Source organism: Asterias rubens, chromosome 6 (genome assembly GCF_902459465.1).
Source record: "Asterias rubens chromosome 6, eAstRub1.3, whole genome shotgun sequence".
NCBI lineage: Eukaryota > Metazoa > Echinodermata > Asteroidea > Forcipulatida > Asteriidae > Asterias > Asterias rubens.
In genome coordinates this window covers 484820-501078 of record NC_047067.1, presented here as the reverse complement: position 1 = coordinate 501078, position 16259 = coordinate 484820, and the positions used below count along the sequence as shown (strand labels likewise).

Below are 16259 nucleotides of genomic sequence, written 5' to 3'. Positions count from 1 at the left end.
ACCGCTGTAATCAGGCATGCAACTGTAAAAACCTCACCAAAAAAGGGGAAATTACAAAAATTAATTGATTTTGTATAGTTTTTTTGTTAAACTTTGAATGGTAAAATGTCAGGGCATATGCTACAACGACAAATTAGGGTTTGTCTGAAATGATTATGTGACGTTCAATATAGTATGGCTACAGCTCAATACAGTCATGTAGTTTGAGAGGAAGATACAAATATAGGAAATCCATATACAGTGTGAATGACAATAATGTTATTAGAGAAGAATGACACAGTAGGAAATCAGGGCCCTATTTCATTGTGCTTATCGTGGTATTATGAGCTTCAAGCCCCCATAGAATGATGTGCTTAGAGGGCACAGCAAGCACAGAACACTGCGGTAGTCAGAGCCATGAAATTGGACCCAGTTCTTGTTACTCATTGATCAAGAAAAAGTTTTCCATGTGATGAACTTTGGTTACATTTGTTTTCAGTTGGTTTTTCAGCAAATGATTTCTTTTCTACATTCTGTCCAATTCCTGCTCAATTCTCTGTAATTAATACGAAGGATTATGTGATATTTTAGAGAAATGAGTGATATTTTTATAACTTGAAACAATGAAACCTGAACTCAAACAATTGTGATAATGCAAAGAATATGCTCTTTTCATGCAATGGTTTATCATGCATTATCATTGTGCACAATGATACGAGAGGTTTTGTTCCTATGAAAAACTGGCATTTTTTCATGTCATACTGTGATGCGTTTAACCCAATGTGGTCTGGGAACAAGACTGCCACAAAACTAGGACATGTTCAGTTTCATGCTGCAGAATGCTCTATATGATGCCATTGTAAAATGCATTCATGTTTGTTTACACAAAATAAAAAAATAGTAATGTTTTTGATGAACTTTAACTCGTAAGAAATTCTGGCCATTTGATTTCTTGAATGCAAATGAAAAACTTTTAAAACAACTTCAATTTCATAACAACTCAGCGCATCAGACCAACATTATTCGAAAAAGAAAACAACTGATGATGTAAAATAATCTTGTATGGGTTAAGTGAGATTGATTATTAGTTGAATTCTTTCAAGTGCAAATATGGTTTAACAATAAAACTTTTTGTTGATATTCCAGTTGTATTTTTACTCTTACCGAAGCTGTCATCTCGTGATCGGCCACAAGTTGTGGACGAGTTTGAGTCCTCATAACTCTCTTGAGTTTCAATTACATCTGGAGGGAGATTGGTCAATGTTGGAACTACCATTGGGGGTATGACCATTGGTAGACTCGACCCGTATGGAGCGGCTGATTGGTCAGAGGTAGCGGGAGGGTAAGAAGCACGGTTGCCTGGGGTCTTTGAGGGAGGTGTGTGAGTCGGTGATTCCTGCAAATGATTAAAGATAAGAACAGAAATTACCCATTGAAAAGTCAGCATCCTGTTCAAGATTATATTTCTAGTGCAATCAGATTATAAATTTATTGTAAAGCGCTCCGATCTTTGGGGAGGCGCTTATAAATGTTGAATAATAGTAATAATAAACCTACTTAAAAGGAGGTTATATTTCACCATGTCTCATGAGCACTTGTGAGTGGCAACCATGCCAAGCATTAGTTGTCACAGGCATTACACCAAATTCAAAACTCTGGTGAAACTATCTTAGATGCTCCAGTTTACACAGAAGAACATCAACCAAGATAATCACCAAGTATACAACTTTTTGAAGAACTTGCTGCCTTGTGTAAAAGGTGTATCTTTAACTTTAATGTTTTTTTCTCAAATTTTAATAGATTTATAGTGATAATTATTGTATTTTTACTCTTTGTATATATGCATCCACAATTCGGCTTTTGGCCGCCATGTTTGCATTTTTAATAAACCAATAATAATAATTCACTGTGCTTCAGTCAAACATCTAAAATTTTGGTCCAGAACACCACATAGTATGGTTTAGAAGGAGGGAGGGGTGGGGGGGGGGGGGGTGTAATAAGTTACCTCTTCTATCTCTTTGATGGCTGCGGCTGCTGCTGTAGCCATGTTGAGTTCTTGACGGGAAAGTGAAGGGCTACTCTTCCTCTTATTTCGTTCCTTTTCCTGGAGGATAAATTCACTGAACCTAAACAGAAATCAAGAGACAAAAGTCTTATTGATGAATTCTTGCACTGATGTCATGTCACAAAACTCATTCAAATAGTTTTGTTATAATAAAGCAGTCAGCTTTATTTTTGTTAAAAAAAAAAAAAATAAGTAAGCAGAATAGTTTTGTATAATAAAGCAGTCAGCTTTATTTTTGTTAAAAAAAAAAAATAAGTAAGCAGAATCTGAAACAGCAGTTTGAAAAATAGTGAAACTTCAATTTCGATTTTCACCAAACACGCTTAAAGGTCACTTCACGGTAAAGTACAAGGGTGGCGTAGCACAAATTAACAGTGAAAACAAATAACATTATTTTAAACCTTTCACTGAAAGCAACTATTGAGCAACTATTCAATTCAACATGAACAGAACATTTACTTCATACCACTATTCTCAAATAACATCATACATACAAAATATTAATCAAAGTAACAAGCCTAAGCACTGAAGGAAGACAGAGTCCTAACAGTTAATAAATGTATACCTGAATAAAGAGAGCATAAGGCTGTCAGATGCTTGTAGGAGACAGTCTAGACAGACCAACTATATAAGACAATCAGGTTACAGCAAAACAAAGAACACATACCAACTATATAAGACAATCAGGTTACAGCAAAACAAAGAACACAGACCAACTATATAAGACAATCAGGTTACAACAAAACAAAGAACACAGACCAACTATATAAGACAATCAGGTTACAACAAGACAAAGAACACAGACCAACTATATAAGACAATCAGGTTACAACAAAACAAAGAACACATACCAACTATATAAGACAATCAGGTTACAGCAAAACAAAGAACACAGACCAACTATATAAGACAATCAGGTTACAACAAAACAAAGAACACAGACCAACTATATAAGACAATCAGGTTACAGCAAAACAAAGAACACAGACCAACTATATAAGACAATCAGGTTACAACAAAACAAAGAACACAGACCAACTATATAAGACAATCAGGTTACAGCAAAACAAAGAACACAGACCAACTATATAAGACAATCAGGTTACAACAAAACAAAGAACACAGACCAACTATATAAGACAATCAGGTTACAGCAAAACAAAGAACACATACCAACTATATAAGACAATCAGGTTACAACAAAACAAAGAACACAGACCAACTATATAAGACAATCAGGTTACAGCAAAACAAAGAACACAGACCAACTATATAAGACAATCAGGTTACAGCAAAACAAAGAACACAGACCAACTATATAATACAATCAGGTTACAACAAAACTAAGAACACAGACCAACTATATAAGACAATCAGGTTACAGCAAAACAAAGAACACAGACCAACTATATAAAACAATCAGGTTACAGCAAAACAAAGAACACAGACCCACTATATAAGACAATCAGGTTACAGCAAAACAAAGAACACAGACCAACTATATAAGACAATCAGGTTACAGCAAAACAAAGAACACAGACCCACTATATAAGACAATCAGGTTACAGCAAAACAAAGAAGACAGACCAACTATATAAGACAATCAGGTTACAGCAAAACAAAGAACACAGACCAACTATATAAGACAATCAGGTTACAACAAAACAAAGAACACAGACCAACTATATAAGACAATCAGGTTATAGCAAAACAAAGAACACAGACCAACTATATAAGACAATCAGGTTACAGCAAAACAAAGAACACAGACCAACTATATAAGACAATCAGGTTACAACAAAACAAAGAACACAGACCAACTATATAAGACAATCAGGTTACCGCAAAACAAAGAACACAGACCAACTATATAAGACAATCAGGTTACAACAAAACAAAGAACACAGACCAACTATATAAGACAATCAGGTTACAGCAAAACAAAGAACACAGACCAACTATATAAGACAATCAGGTTACAGCAAAACAAAGAACACAGACCAACTATATAAGACAATCAGGTTACAACAAAACAAAGAACACAGACCAACTATATAAGACAATCAGGTTACAACAAAACAAAGAACACAGACCAACTATATAAGACAATCAGGTTACAACAAAACAAAGAACACAGACCAACTATATAAGACAATCAGGTTACAACAAAACAAAGAATGCAGTGGGTCTTGTAAGGATCAATTTAAATTTCAGTCTTGTAATGAAAACAAAAAGTTAGTGTTTATCTTACCGATTGTTCCAGTCCATAGCGATCTTAGACACAAACTGTTTGACATTCACAATACAGTCCTCAATATCCAGTTGCAGATTGGTTATTTCTTTGCTCTGATTGGCTGATGCAGCCGTCTGAGTGCTCAGATTGGATATTTTGGTTTGCAGCTCTCTTGCTTTCTGGCAGAATTTGTTGTTGTCCACCTAAAGGAAAAAACCCAGGCCATTATATGACTCTTTGGTTACCAGTACTTTAAATATTTTAAACAATTTGGGGTTGAACAAAGAAAACTTGACTAGAGCGTGATTGGAACCAACGGTCTCCGGATTAACATGCTGGTGATCTAGCAACGTCTCCCTATCTTTGCTTGGGGGTGATCGTCAGAAACCATACAACCATTAACTGTCGCCAGGGATCACACCAAAGCTTACCAAACAATCAGGAAAGCGTCAGCCAGAGGATCACCTTAAGGGGACGAGTAGGGATTACCCCAGTGTTTCTGGTTCCTTTACGAGCACCCTAGTGTAAAGGGTTTCCTCAGGCTTGCAAGCTACAGTGAAAGAGTAGGGGTTAACCCCAGTGTTTCTGGTTCACATACAAACACCCTTGTTTACAGGTTTCCTCAGGGTTGCAAGCTACAGTGTAAGGGTAGGGGTTAACCCCAGTGTTTCTGGTTCCCATACAAACACCCTTGTTTACAGGTTTCCTCAGGGTTGCAAGCTACAGTGTAAGGGTAGGGGTTAACCCCAGTGTTTCTGGTTCCCATACAAGCACCCTTGTTTACAGGTTTCCTCAGGATTGCAAGCTACAGTGATAGGGTAGGGGTTAACCCCAGTGTTTCTGGTTCACATACAAACACCCTTGTTTACAGGTTTCCTCAGGGTTGCAAGCTACAGTGTAAGGGTAGGGGTTAACCCCAGTGTTTCTGGTTCCCATACAAACACCCTTGTTTACAGGTTTCCTCAGGGTTGCAAGCTACAGTGTAAGGGTAGGGGTTAACCCCAGTGTTTCTGGTTCCCATACAAACACCCTTGTTTACAGGTTTCTTCAGGCTTGCAAGCTACAGTGTAAGGGTAGGGGTTAACCCTAGTGTTTCTGGTTCACATAGCAAGCACCCTTGTTTACAGGTTTCCTCAGGCTTGCAAGCTACAGTGTAAGAGTAGGGGTTAACCCCAGTGTTTCTGGTTCCCATACAAGCACCCTTGTTTACAGGTTTCCTCAGGCTTGCAAGCTACAGTGTAAGGGTAGGGGTTAACCCCAGTGTTTCTGGTTCACATAGCAAGCACCCTTGTTTACAGGTTTCTTCAGGCTTGCAAGCTACCGTAAAGAGTAGGGGTTAACCCCAGTGTTTCTGGTTCCTTTACGAGCACCCTAGTTTAAAGGGTTTCATCAGGCTTGCAAGCTACAGTGTAAGGGTAGGGGTTAACCCCAGTGTTTCTGGTTCACATAGCAAGCACCCTTGTTTACAGGTTTCTTCAGGCTTGCAAGCTACAGTGTAAGGGTAGGGGTTAACCCCAGTGTTTCTGGTTCACATAGCAAGCACCCTTGTTTACAGGTTTCTTCAGGCTTGCAAGCTACAGTGTAAGGGTAGGGGTTAACCCTAGTGTTTCTGGTTCACATAGCAAGCACCCTTGTTTACAGGTTTCTTCAGGCTTGCAAGCTACAGTGTAAGGGTAGGGGTTAACCCCAGTGTTTCTGGTTCACATAGCAAGCACCCTTGTTTACAGGTTTCTTCAGGCTTGCAAGCTACAGTGTAAGGGTAGGGGTTAACCCTAGTGTTTCTGGTTCACATACCAAGCACCCTTGTTTACAGGTTTCCTCAGGCTTGCGAACTATAGTAATTAAGTTTTCTTATGAGGCATTCTTAGTTCCATTACCAGAATATTACAATAATAACTCATATTCTACATGAACCATATACACTCTTACCTGATACTGGGTCATGAATTGAACATTCCTCTTCTCTAAGTACTGTATGGCTCGTACAATAGTGTCATCTACTCCTATTGCATTAATCTTACTTGATACTGGGTCATGAATTGGACATTCCTCTTCTCTAAGTACTGTATGGCCTGTATTATAGTGTCATCTACTCCTATTGCATTAATCTTACTTGATACTGGGTCATGAATTGAACATTCCTCTTCTCTAAGTACTGTATGGCCTGTATTATAGTGTCATCTACTCCTATTGCATTAATCTTACTTGATACTGGGTCATGAATTGAACATTCCTCTTCTCTAAGTACTGTATGGCCTGTATTATAGTGTCATCTACTCCTGTTATTGCATTAATCTTACTTGATACTGGGTCATGAATTGGACATTCCTCTTCTCTAAGTACTGTATGGCTCGTACAATAGTGTCATCTACTCCTGTTATTGCATTAATCTTACTTGATACTGGGTCATGAATTGGACATTCCTCTTCTCTAAGTACTGTATGGCTCGTACAATAGTGTCATCTACTCCTGTTATTGCATTAATCTTACTTGATACTGGGTCATGAATTGGACATTCCTCTTCTCTAAGTACTGTATGGCTCGTACAATAGTGTCATCTACTCCTGTTATTGCATTAATCTTACTTGATACTGGGTCATGAATTGAACATTCCTCTTCTCTAAGTACTGTATGGCTCGTACAATAGTGTCATCTACTCCTGTTATTGCATTAATCTTACTTGATACTGGGTCATGAATTGAACATTCCTCTTCTCTAAGTACTGTATGGCCTGTACAATAGTGTCATCTACTCCTGTTATTGCATTAATCTTACTTGATACTGGGTCATGAATTGGACATTCCTCTTCTCTAAGTACTGTATGGCCTGTATTATAGTGTCATCTACTCCTGTTATTGCATTAATCTTACTTGATACTGGGTCATGAATTGAACATTCCTCTTCTCTAAGTACTGTATGGCTCGTACAATAGTGTCATCTACTCCTGTTGCATTAATCTTACTTGATACTGGGTCATGAATTGAACATTCCTCTTCTCTAAGTACTGTATGGCCTGTATTATAGTGTCATCTACTCCTGTTATTGCATTAATCTTACTTGATACTGGGTCATGAATTGAACATTCCTCTTCTCTAAGTACTGTATGGCTCGTACAATAGTGTCATCTACTCCTATTGCATTAATCTTACTTGATACTGGGTCATGAATTGAACATTCCTCTTCTCTAAGTACTGTATGGCTCGTACAATAGTGTCATCTACTCCTATTGCATTAATCTTACTTGATACTGGGTCATGAATTGAACATTCCTCTTCTCTAAGTACTGTATGGCCTGTATTATAGTGTCATCTACTCCTGTTATTGCATTAATCTTACTTGATACTGGGTCATGAATTGAACATTCCTCTTCTCTAAGTACTGTATGGCCTGTATTATAGTGTCATCTACTCCTGTTATTGCATTAATCTTACTTGATACTGGGTCATGAATTGAACATTCCTCTTCTCTAAGTACTGTATGGCTCGTACAATAGTGTCATCTACTCCTGTTATTGCATTAATCTTACTTGATACTGGGTCATGAATTGAACATTCCTCTTCTCTAAGTACTGTATGGCTCGTACAATAGTGTCATCTACTCCTATTGCATTAATCTTACTTGATACTGGGTCATGAATTGGACATTCCTCTTCTCTAAGTACTGTATGGCTCGTACAATAGTGTCATCTACTCCTATTGCATTAATCTTACTTGATACTGGGTCATGAATTGGACATTCCTCTTCTCTAAGTACTGTATGGCTCGTACAATAGTGTCATCTACTCCTATTGCATTAATCTTACTTGATACTGGGTCATGAATTGAACATTCCTCTTCTCTAAGTACTGTATGGCCTGTATTATAGTGTCATCTACTCCTATTGCATTAATCTTACTTGATACTGGGTCATGAATTGAACATTCCTCTTCTCTAAGTACTGTATGGCTCGTACAATAGTGTCATCTACTCCTGTTATTGCATTAATCTTACTTGATACTGGGTCATGAATTGGACATTCCTCTTCTCTAAGTACTGTATGGCCTGTATTATAGTGTCATCTACTCCTGTTATTGCATTAATCTTACTTGATACTGGGTCATGAATTGAACATTCCTCTTCTCTAAGTACTGTATGGCTCGTACAATAGTGTCATCTACTCCTGTTATTGCATTAATCTTACTTGATACTGGGTCATGAATTGGACATTCCTCTTCTCTAAGTACTGTATGGCCTGTATTATAGTGTCATCTACTCCTGTTATTGCATTAATCTTACTTGATACTGGGTCATGAATTGGACATTCCTCTTCTCTAAGTACTGTATGGCCTGTACAATAGTGTCATCTACTCCTATTGCATTAATCTTACTTGATACTGGGTCATGAATTGAACATTCCTCTTCTCTAAGTACTGTATGGCCTGTATTATAGTGTCATCTACTCCTATTGCATTAATCTTACTTGATGCTGGGTCATGAATTGAACATTCCTCTTCTCTAAGTACTGTATGGCTCGTACAATAGTGTCATCTACTCCTGTTATTGCATTAATCTTACTTGATACTGGGTCATGAATTGGACATTCCTCTTCTCTAAGTACTGTATGGCCTGTATTATAGTGTCATCTACTCCTATTGCATTAATCTTACTTGATACTGGGTCATGAATTGAACATTCCTCTTCTCTAAGTACTGTATGGCCTGTATTATAGTGTCATCTACTCCTGTTATTGCATTAATCTTACTTGATACTGGGTCATGAATTGGACATTCCTCTTCTCTAAGTACTGTATGGCCTGTATTATAGTGTCATCTACTCCTATTGCATTAATCTTACTTGATACTGGGTCATGAATTGAACATTCCTCTTCTCTAAGTACTGTATGGCTCGTACAATAGTGTCATCTACTCCTGTTATTGCATTAATCTTACTTGATACTGGGTCATGAATTGAACATTCCTCTTCTCTAAGTACTGTATGGCTCGTACAATAGTGTCATCTACTCCTATTGCATTAATCTTACTTGATACTGGGTCATGAATTGAACATTCCTCTTCTCTAAGTACTGTATGGCCTGTATTATAGTGTCATCTACTCCTATTGCATTAATCTTACTTGATACTGGGTCATGAATTGAACATTCCTCTTCTCTAAGTACTGTATGGCTCGTACAATAGTGTCATCTACTCCTGTTATTGCATTAATCTTACTTGATACTGGGTCATGAATTGAACATTCCTCTTCTCTAAGTACTGTATGGCCTGTATTATAGTGTCATCTACTCCTATTGCATTAATCTTACTTGATACTGGGTCATGAATTGAACATTCCTCTTCTCTAAGTACTGTATGGCCTGTATTATAGTGTCATCTACTCCTGTTATTGCATTAATCTTACTTGATACTGGGTCATGAATTGAACATTCCTCTTCTCTAAGTACTGTATGGCCTGTATTATAGTGTCATCTACTCCTGTTATTGCATTAATCTTACTTGATACTGGGTCATGAATTGAACATTCCTCTTCTCTAAGTACTGTATGGCTCGTATAATAGTGTCATCTACTCCTGTTATTGCATTAATCTTACATGATACTGGGTCATGAATTGAACATTCCTCTTCTCTAAGTACTGTATGGCTCGTACAATAGTGTCATCTACTCCTATTGCATTAATCTTACTTGATACTGGGTCATGAATTGAACATTCTCTTCTCTAAGTACTGTATGGCCTGTATTATAGTGTCATCTACTCCTATTGCATTAATCTTACTTGATACTGGGTCATGAATTGACATTCCTCTTCTCTAAGTACTGTATGGCCTGTATTATAGTGTCATCTACTCCTTATTGCATTAATCTTACTTGATACTGGGTCATGAATTGAACATTCCTCTTCTCTAAGTACTGTATGGCCTGTATTATAGTGTCATCTACTCCTGTATTGCATTAATCTTACTTGATACTGGGTCATGAATTGAACATTCCTCTTCTCTAAGTACTGTATGGCTCGTACAATAGTGTCATCTACTCCTGTTATTGCATTAATCTTACTTGATACTGGGTCATGAATTGAACATTCCTCTTCTCTAAGTACTGTATGGCTCGTACAATAGTGTCATCTACTCCTATTGCATTAATCTTACTTGATACTGGGTCATGAATTGAACATTCCTCTTCTCTAAGTACTGTATGGCCTGTATTATAGTGTCATCTACTCCTATTGCATTAATCTTACTTGATACTGGGTCATGAATTGAACATTCCTCTTCTCTAAGTACTGTATGGCTCGTACAATAGTGTCATCTACTCCTGTTATTGCATTAATCTTACTTGATACTGGGTCATGAATTGAACATTCCTCTTCTCTAAGTACTGTATGGCCTGTATTATAGTGTCATCTACTCCTATTGCATTAATCTTACTTGATACTGGGTCATGAATTGAACATTCCTCTTCTCTAAGTACTGTATGGCCTGTATTATAGTGTCATCTACTCCTGTATTGCATTAATCTTACTTGATACTGGGTCATGAATTGAACATTCCTCTTCTCTAAGTACTGTATGGCCTGTATTATAGTGTCATCTACTCCTGTTATTGCATTAATCTTACTTGATACTGGGTCATGAATTGAACATTCCTCTTCTCTAAGTACTGTATGGCTCGTACAATAGTGTCATCTACTCCTGTTATTGCATTAATCTTACTTGATACTGGGTCATGAATTGAACATTCCTCTTCTCTAAGTACTGTATGGCTCGTACAATAGTGTCATCTACTCCTATTGCATTAATCTTACTTGATACTGGGTCATGAATTGGACATTCCTCTTCTCTAAGTACTGTATGGCTCGTACAATAGTGTCATCTACTCCTATTGCATTAATCTTACTTGATACTGGGTCATGAATTGGACATTCCTCTTCTCTAAGTACTGTATGGCTCGTACAATAGTGTCATCTACTCCTATTGCATTAATCTTACTTGATACTGGGTCATGAATTGAACATTCCTCTTCTCTAAGTACTGTATGGCCTGTATTATAGTGTCATCTACTCCTATTGCATTAATCTTACTTGATACTGGGTCATGAATTGAACATTCCTCTTCTCTAAGTACTGTATGGCTCGTACAATAGTGTCATCTACTCCTGTTATTGCATTAATCTTACTTGATACTGGGTCATGAATTGGACATTCCTCTTCTCTAAGTACTGTATGGCCTGTATTATAGTGTCATCTACTCCTGTTATTGCATTAATCTTACATGATACTGGGTCATGAATTGAACATTCCTCTTCTCTAAGTACTGTATGGCTCGTACAATAGTGTCATCTACTCCTGTTATTGCATTAATCTTACTTGATACTGGGTCATGAATTGGACATTCCTCTTCTCTAAGTACTGTATGGCCTGTATTATAGTGTCATCTACTCCTGTTATTGCATTAATCTTACTTGATACTGGGTCATGAATTGGACATTCCTCTTCTCTAAGTACTGTATGGCCTGTACAATAGTGTCATCTACTCCTATTGCATTAATCTTACTTGATACTGGGTCATGAATTGAACATTCCTCTTCTCTAAGTACTGTATGGCCTGTATTATAGTGTCATCTACTCCTATTGCATTAATCTTACTTGATACTGGGTCATGAATTGAACATTCCTCTTCTCTAAGTACTGTATGGCTCGTACAATAGTGTCATCTACTCCTGTTATTGCATTAATCTTACTTGATACTGGGTCATGAATTGGACATTCCTCTTCTCTAAGTACTGTATGGCTCGTACAATAGTGTCATCTACTCCTATTGCATTAATCTTACTTGATACTGGGTCATGAATTGGACATTCCTCTTCTCTAAGTACTGTATGGCCTGTATTATAGTGTCATCTACTCCTATTGCATTAATCTTACTTGATACTGGGTCATGAATTGAACATTCCTCTTCTCTAAGTACTGTATGGCTCGTACAATAGTGTCATCTACTCCTGTTATTGCATTAATCTTACTTGATACTGGGTCATGAATTGGACATTCCTCTTCTCTAAGTACTGTATGGCCTGTATTATAGTGTCATCTACTCCTATTGCATTAATCTTACTTGATACTGGGTCATGAATTGAACATTCCTCTTCTCTAAGTACTGTATGGCCTGTATTATAGTGTCATCTACTCCTGTTATTGCATTAATCTTACTTGATACTGGGTCATGAATTGGACATTCCTCTTCTCTAAGTACTGTATGGCCTGTATTATAGTGTCATCTACTCCTATTGCATTAATCTTACTTGATACTGGGTCATGAATTGAACATTCCTCTTCTCTAAGTACTGTATGGCTCGTACAATAGTGTCATCTACTCCTGTTATTGCATTAATCTTACTTGATACTGGGTCATGAATTGAACATTCCTCTTCTCTAAGTACTGTATGGCTCGTACAATAGTGTCATCTACTCCTATTGCATTAATCTTACTTGATACTGGGTCATGAATTGAACATTCCTCTTCTCTAAGTACTGTATGGCCTGTACAATAGTGTCATCTACTCCTGTTATTGCATTAATCTTACTTGATACTGGGTCATGAATTGAACATTCCTCTTCTCTAAGTACTGTATGGCCTGTATTATAGTGTCATCTACTCCTATTGCATTAATCTTACTTGATACTGGGTCATGAATTGAACATTCCTCTTCTCTAAGTACTGTATGGCCTGTATTATAGTGTCATCTACTCCTGTTATTGCATTAATCTTACTTGATACTGGGTCATGAATTGAACATTCCTCTTCTCTAAGTACTGTATGGCTCGTACAATAGTGTCATCTACTCCTATTGCATTAATCTTACTTGATACTGGGTCATGAATTGAACATTCCTCTTCTCTAAGTACTGTATGGCCTGTATAATAGTGTCATCTACTCCTGTTATTGCATTAATCTTGGTGTAGATATCCCTCAGTAGGTGCGAGCCCCTGGTATAACAAATCATATAAAAACAGATGTTATGGTTGCAAAATGGCTGCGAATATTGCAGAAATTAAGTAAAATTTGTCTTAAAATGAATTGTGCCTAAATCTTCTTCCTGAAGATTCTTCCTGAGATATTATTTGTTACATAAATAAATGTCAATCAACTGACTTTTTAAAAATAAAGTATGAAATACTTTTCTCACATCAGACATTTTTAAGCGCCCAATTGTCATATCACATGCACAGAAGATGGGGGTTTGAAACACGGATAGGCGAGTCAAAACCCTCCCCTCTATCGTCCACTGCAGAGAGGCAAACAATTGTTCCTTGTATGCTATAATAAATGACGGGTATAGGGGTTAATCTAATAGCAAAATTGTCAAAGTAATTAAGCTGCTCAGAATATTAATCAGTGCATACAAGGGCATAAACCATAGTTGAAAGACACAGGACACTATTGGTAAATGTCAAAGACCAGTCTTCTCACTTTGTGTATCTCAACATGTACCAAAATAACAAACCTGTGAAAATTTCAGCTCATTTGGTCAGCGAGATAATAACGAAAGAAAAATCACCCTTGTCACCCGAAGTTGTGTGCTTTCTGATGCTTGATTTTGTTACCTCAAATTCTAAATCTGAGGTCTCGAAATCAACTTCGTGGAAAATTACTTTTTTCTCGAAAACTACATTACTTAAGAGGGAGCCGTTTCTCACATTTTTTTTACACTATTAACAGCTCCCCATTACTAGCTACCAAGCTTGGTTTTACGCTAAAAATTATTTTGAGTAATTACCAATAGTGTCCACTACCTTTAAGGTCCAAAAATCATTAAATAGAAAGAACAAAAATTCTCAGGCCAGTCAAGAAGGCAACTTACTTGGAGGAGAGTATATTGAATTCTTCAGAAGATGCTGGGTAGGAACGGAATGCTTGCTGGATATGAAGAGGTAGAGGTGGAAGACAGACTTCTCTCAGCAGTATGGGGCTGTATCTGTATAAAGGAAGATACAATCATTTAGAGAGATGCTGGGTAGGAACGGAATGCCTGCTGGATATCAAGAGGTAGAGGTGGAAGACAGACTTCTCTCAGCAGTATGGGGCTGTATCTATATAAAGGAAAATACAATCATTTAGAGAGATGCTGGGTAGGAACGGAATGCCTGCTGGATATCAAGAGGTAGAGGTGGAAGACAGACTTCTCTCAGCAGTATGGGGCTGTATCTGTATAAAGGAAAATACAATCATTTAGAGAGATGCTGGGTAGGAACGGAATGCCTGCTGGATATCAAGAGGTAGAGGTGGAAGACAGACTTCTCTCAGCAGTATGGGGCTGTATCTGTATAAAGGAAAATACAATCATTTAGAGAGATGCTGGGTAGGAACGGAATGCCTGCTGGATATCAAGAGGTAGAGGTGGAAGACAGACTTCTCTCAGCAGTATGGGGCTGTATCTATATAAAGGAAGATACAATCATTTAGAGAGATGCTGGGTAGGAACGGAATGCCTGCTGGATATGAAGAGGTAGAGGTGGAAGACAGATTTCTCTCAGCAGTATGGGGCTGTATCTATATAAAGGAAGATACAATCATTTAGAGAGATGCTGGGTAGGAACGGAATGCCTGCTGGATATGAAGAGGTAGAGGTGGAAGACAGATTTCTCTCAGCAGTATGGGGCTGTATCTATATAAAGGAAGATACAATCATTTAGAGAGATGCTGGGTAGGAACGGAATGCCTGCTGGATATGAAGAGGTAGAGGTGGAAGACAGATTTCTCTCAGCAGTATGGGGCTGTATCTTTATAAAGGAAGATACAATCCTTTAGGGAGATGCTGGGTAGGAACGGCATGCTTGCTGGATATGAAGAGGTAGAGGTGGAAGACAGATTTCTCTCAGCAGTATGGGGCTGTATCTATATAAAGGAAGATACAATTATTTAGAGAGATGCTGGGTAGGAACGGAATGCTTGCTGGATTTGAAGAGGTAGAGGTGGAAGACAGACTTCTCTCAGCAGTATGGGGCTGTATCTATATAAAGGAAGATACAATCATTTAGAGAGATGCTGGGTAGGAACGGAATGCCTGCTGGATATGAAGAGGTAGAGGTGGAAGACAGATTTCTCTCAGCAGTATGGGGCTGTATCTATATAAAGGAAGATACAATCATTTAGAGAGATGCTGGGTAGGAACGGAATGCCTGCTGGATATGAAGAGGTAGAGGTGGAAGACAGATTTCTCTCAGCAGTATGGGGCTGTATCTATATAAAGGAAGATACAATCATTTAGAGAGATGCTGGGTAGGAACGGAATGCCTGCTGGATATGAAGAGGTAGAGGTGGAAGACAGATTTCTCTCAGCAGTATGGGGCTGTATCTTTATAAAGGAAGATACAATCCTTTAGGGAGATGCTGGGTAGGAACGGCATGCTTGCTGGATATGAAGAGGTAGAGGTGGAAGACAGATTTCTCTCAGCAGTATGGGGCTGTATCTATATAAAGGAAGATACAATTATTTAGAGAGATGCTGGGTAGGAACGGAATGCTTGCTGGATTTGAAGAGGTAGAGGTGGAAGACAGACTTCTCTCAGCAGTATGGGGCTGTATCTATATAAAGGAAAATACAATCATTTAGAGAGATGCTGGGTAGGAACGGAATGCCTGCTGGATATCAAGAGGTAGAGATGGAAGACAGACTTCTCTCAGCAGTATGGGGCTGTATCTGTATAAAGGAAGATACAATCATTTAGAGAGATGCTGGGTAGGAACGGAATGCTTGCTGGATATGAAGAGGTAGAGGTGGAAGACAGATTTCTCTCAGCAGTGTGGGGCTGTATCTATATAAAGGAAGATACAATCATTTAGAGAGATGCTGGGTAGGAACGGAATGCCTGCTGGATATCAAGAGGTAGAGGTGGAAGACAGACTTCTCTCAGCAGTATGGGGCTGTATCTATATAAAGGAAGATACAATCATTTAGAGAGATGCTGGGTAGGAACGGAATGCCTGCTGGATATG

At 38.1% G+C, this 16259-nt stretch overlaps 1 protein-coding gene across 1 annotated transcript in view; it reads right to left on the bottom strand.

Annotated features, from left to right (window-relative positions):
- The window catches only part of LOC117291920 (1-phosphatidylinositol 3-phosphate 5-kinase-like), a 67761-nt gene that overhangs the window by 13446 nt on the left and 38056 nt on the right, over positions 1–16259 (bottom strand). Inside the window, exons 22-26 of the mRNA XM_033773926.1 lie at positions 14125–14238; positions 13126–13249; positions 4296–4480; positions 1985–2105; positions 1144–1375 (exon numbers count right to left, since the gene is read on the bottom strand). Of these exons, the coding sequence (XP_033629817.1) occupies positions 1144–1375; positions 1985–2105; positions 4296–4480; positions 13126–13249; positions 14125–14238 (776 nt within the window). The remainder of the gene's footprint in view (positions 1–1143; positions 1376–1984; positions 2106–4295; positions 4481–13125; positions 13250–14124; positions 14239–16259) is intronic.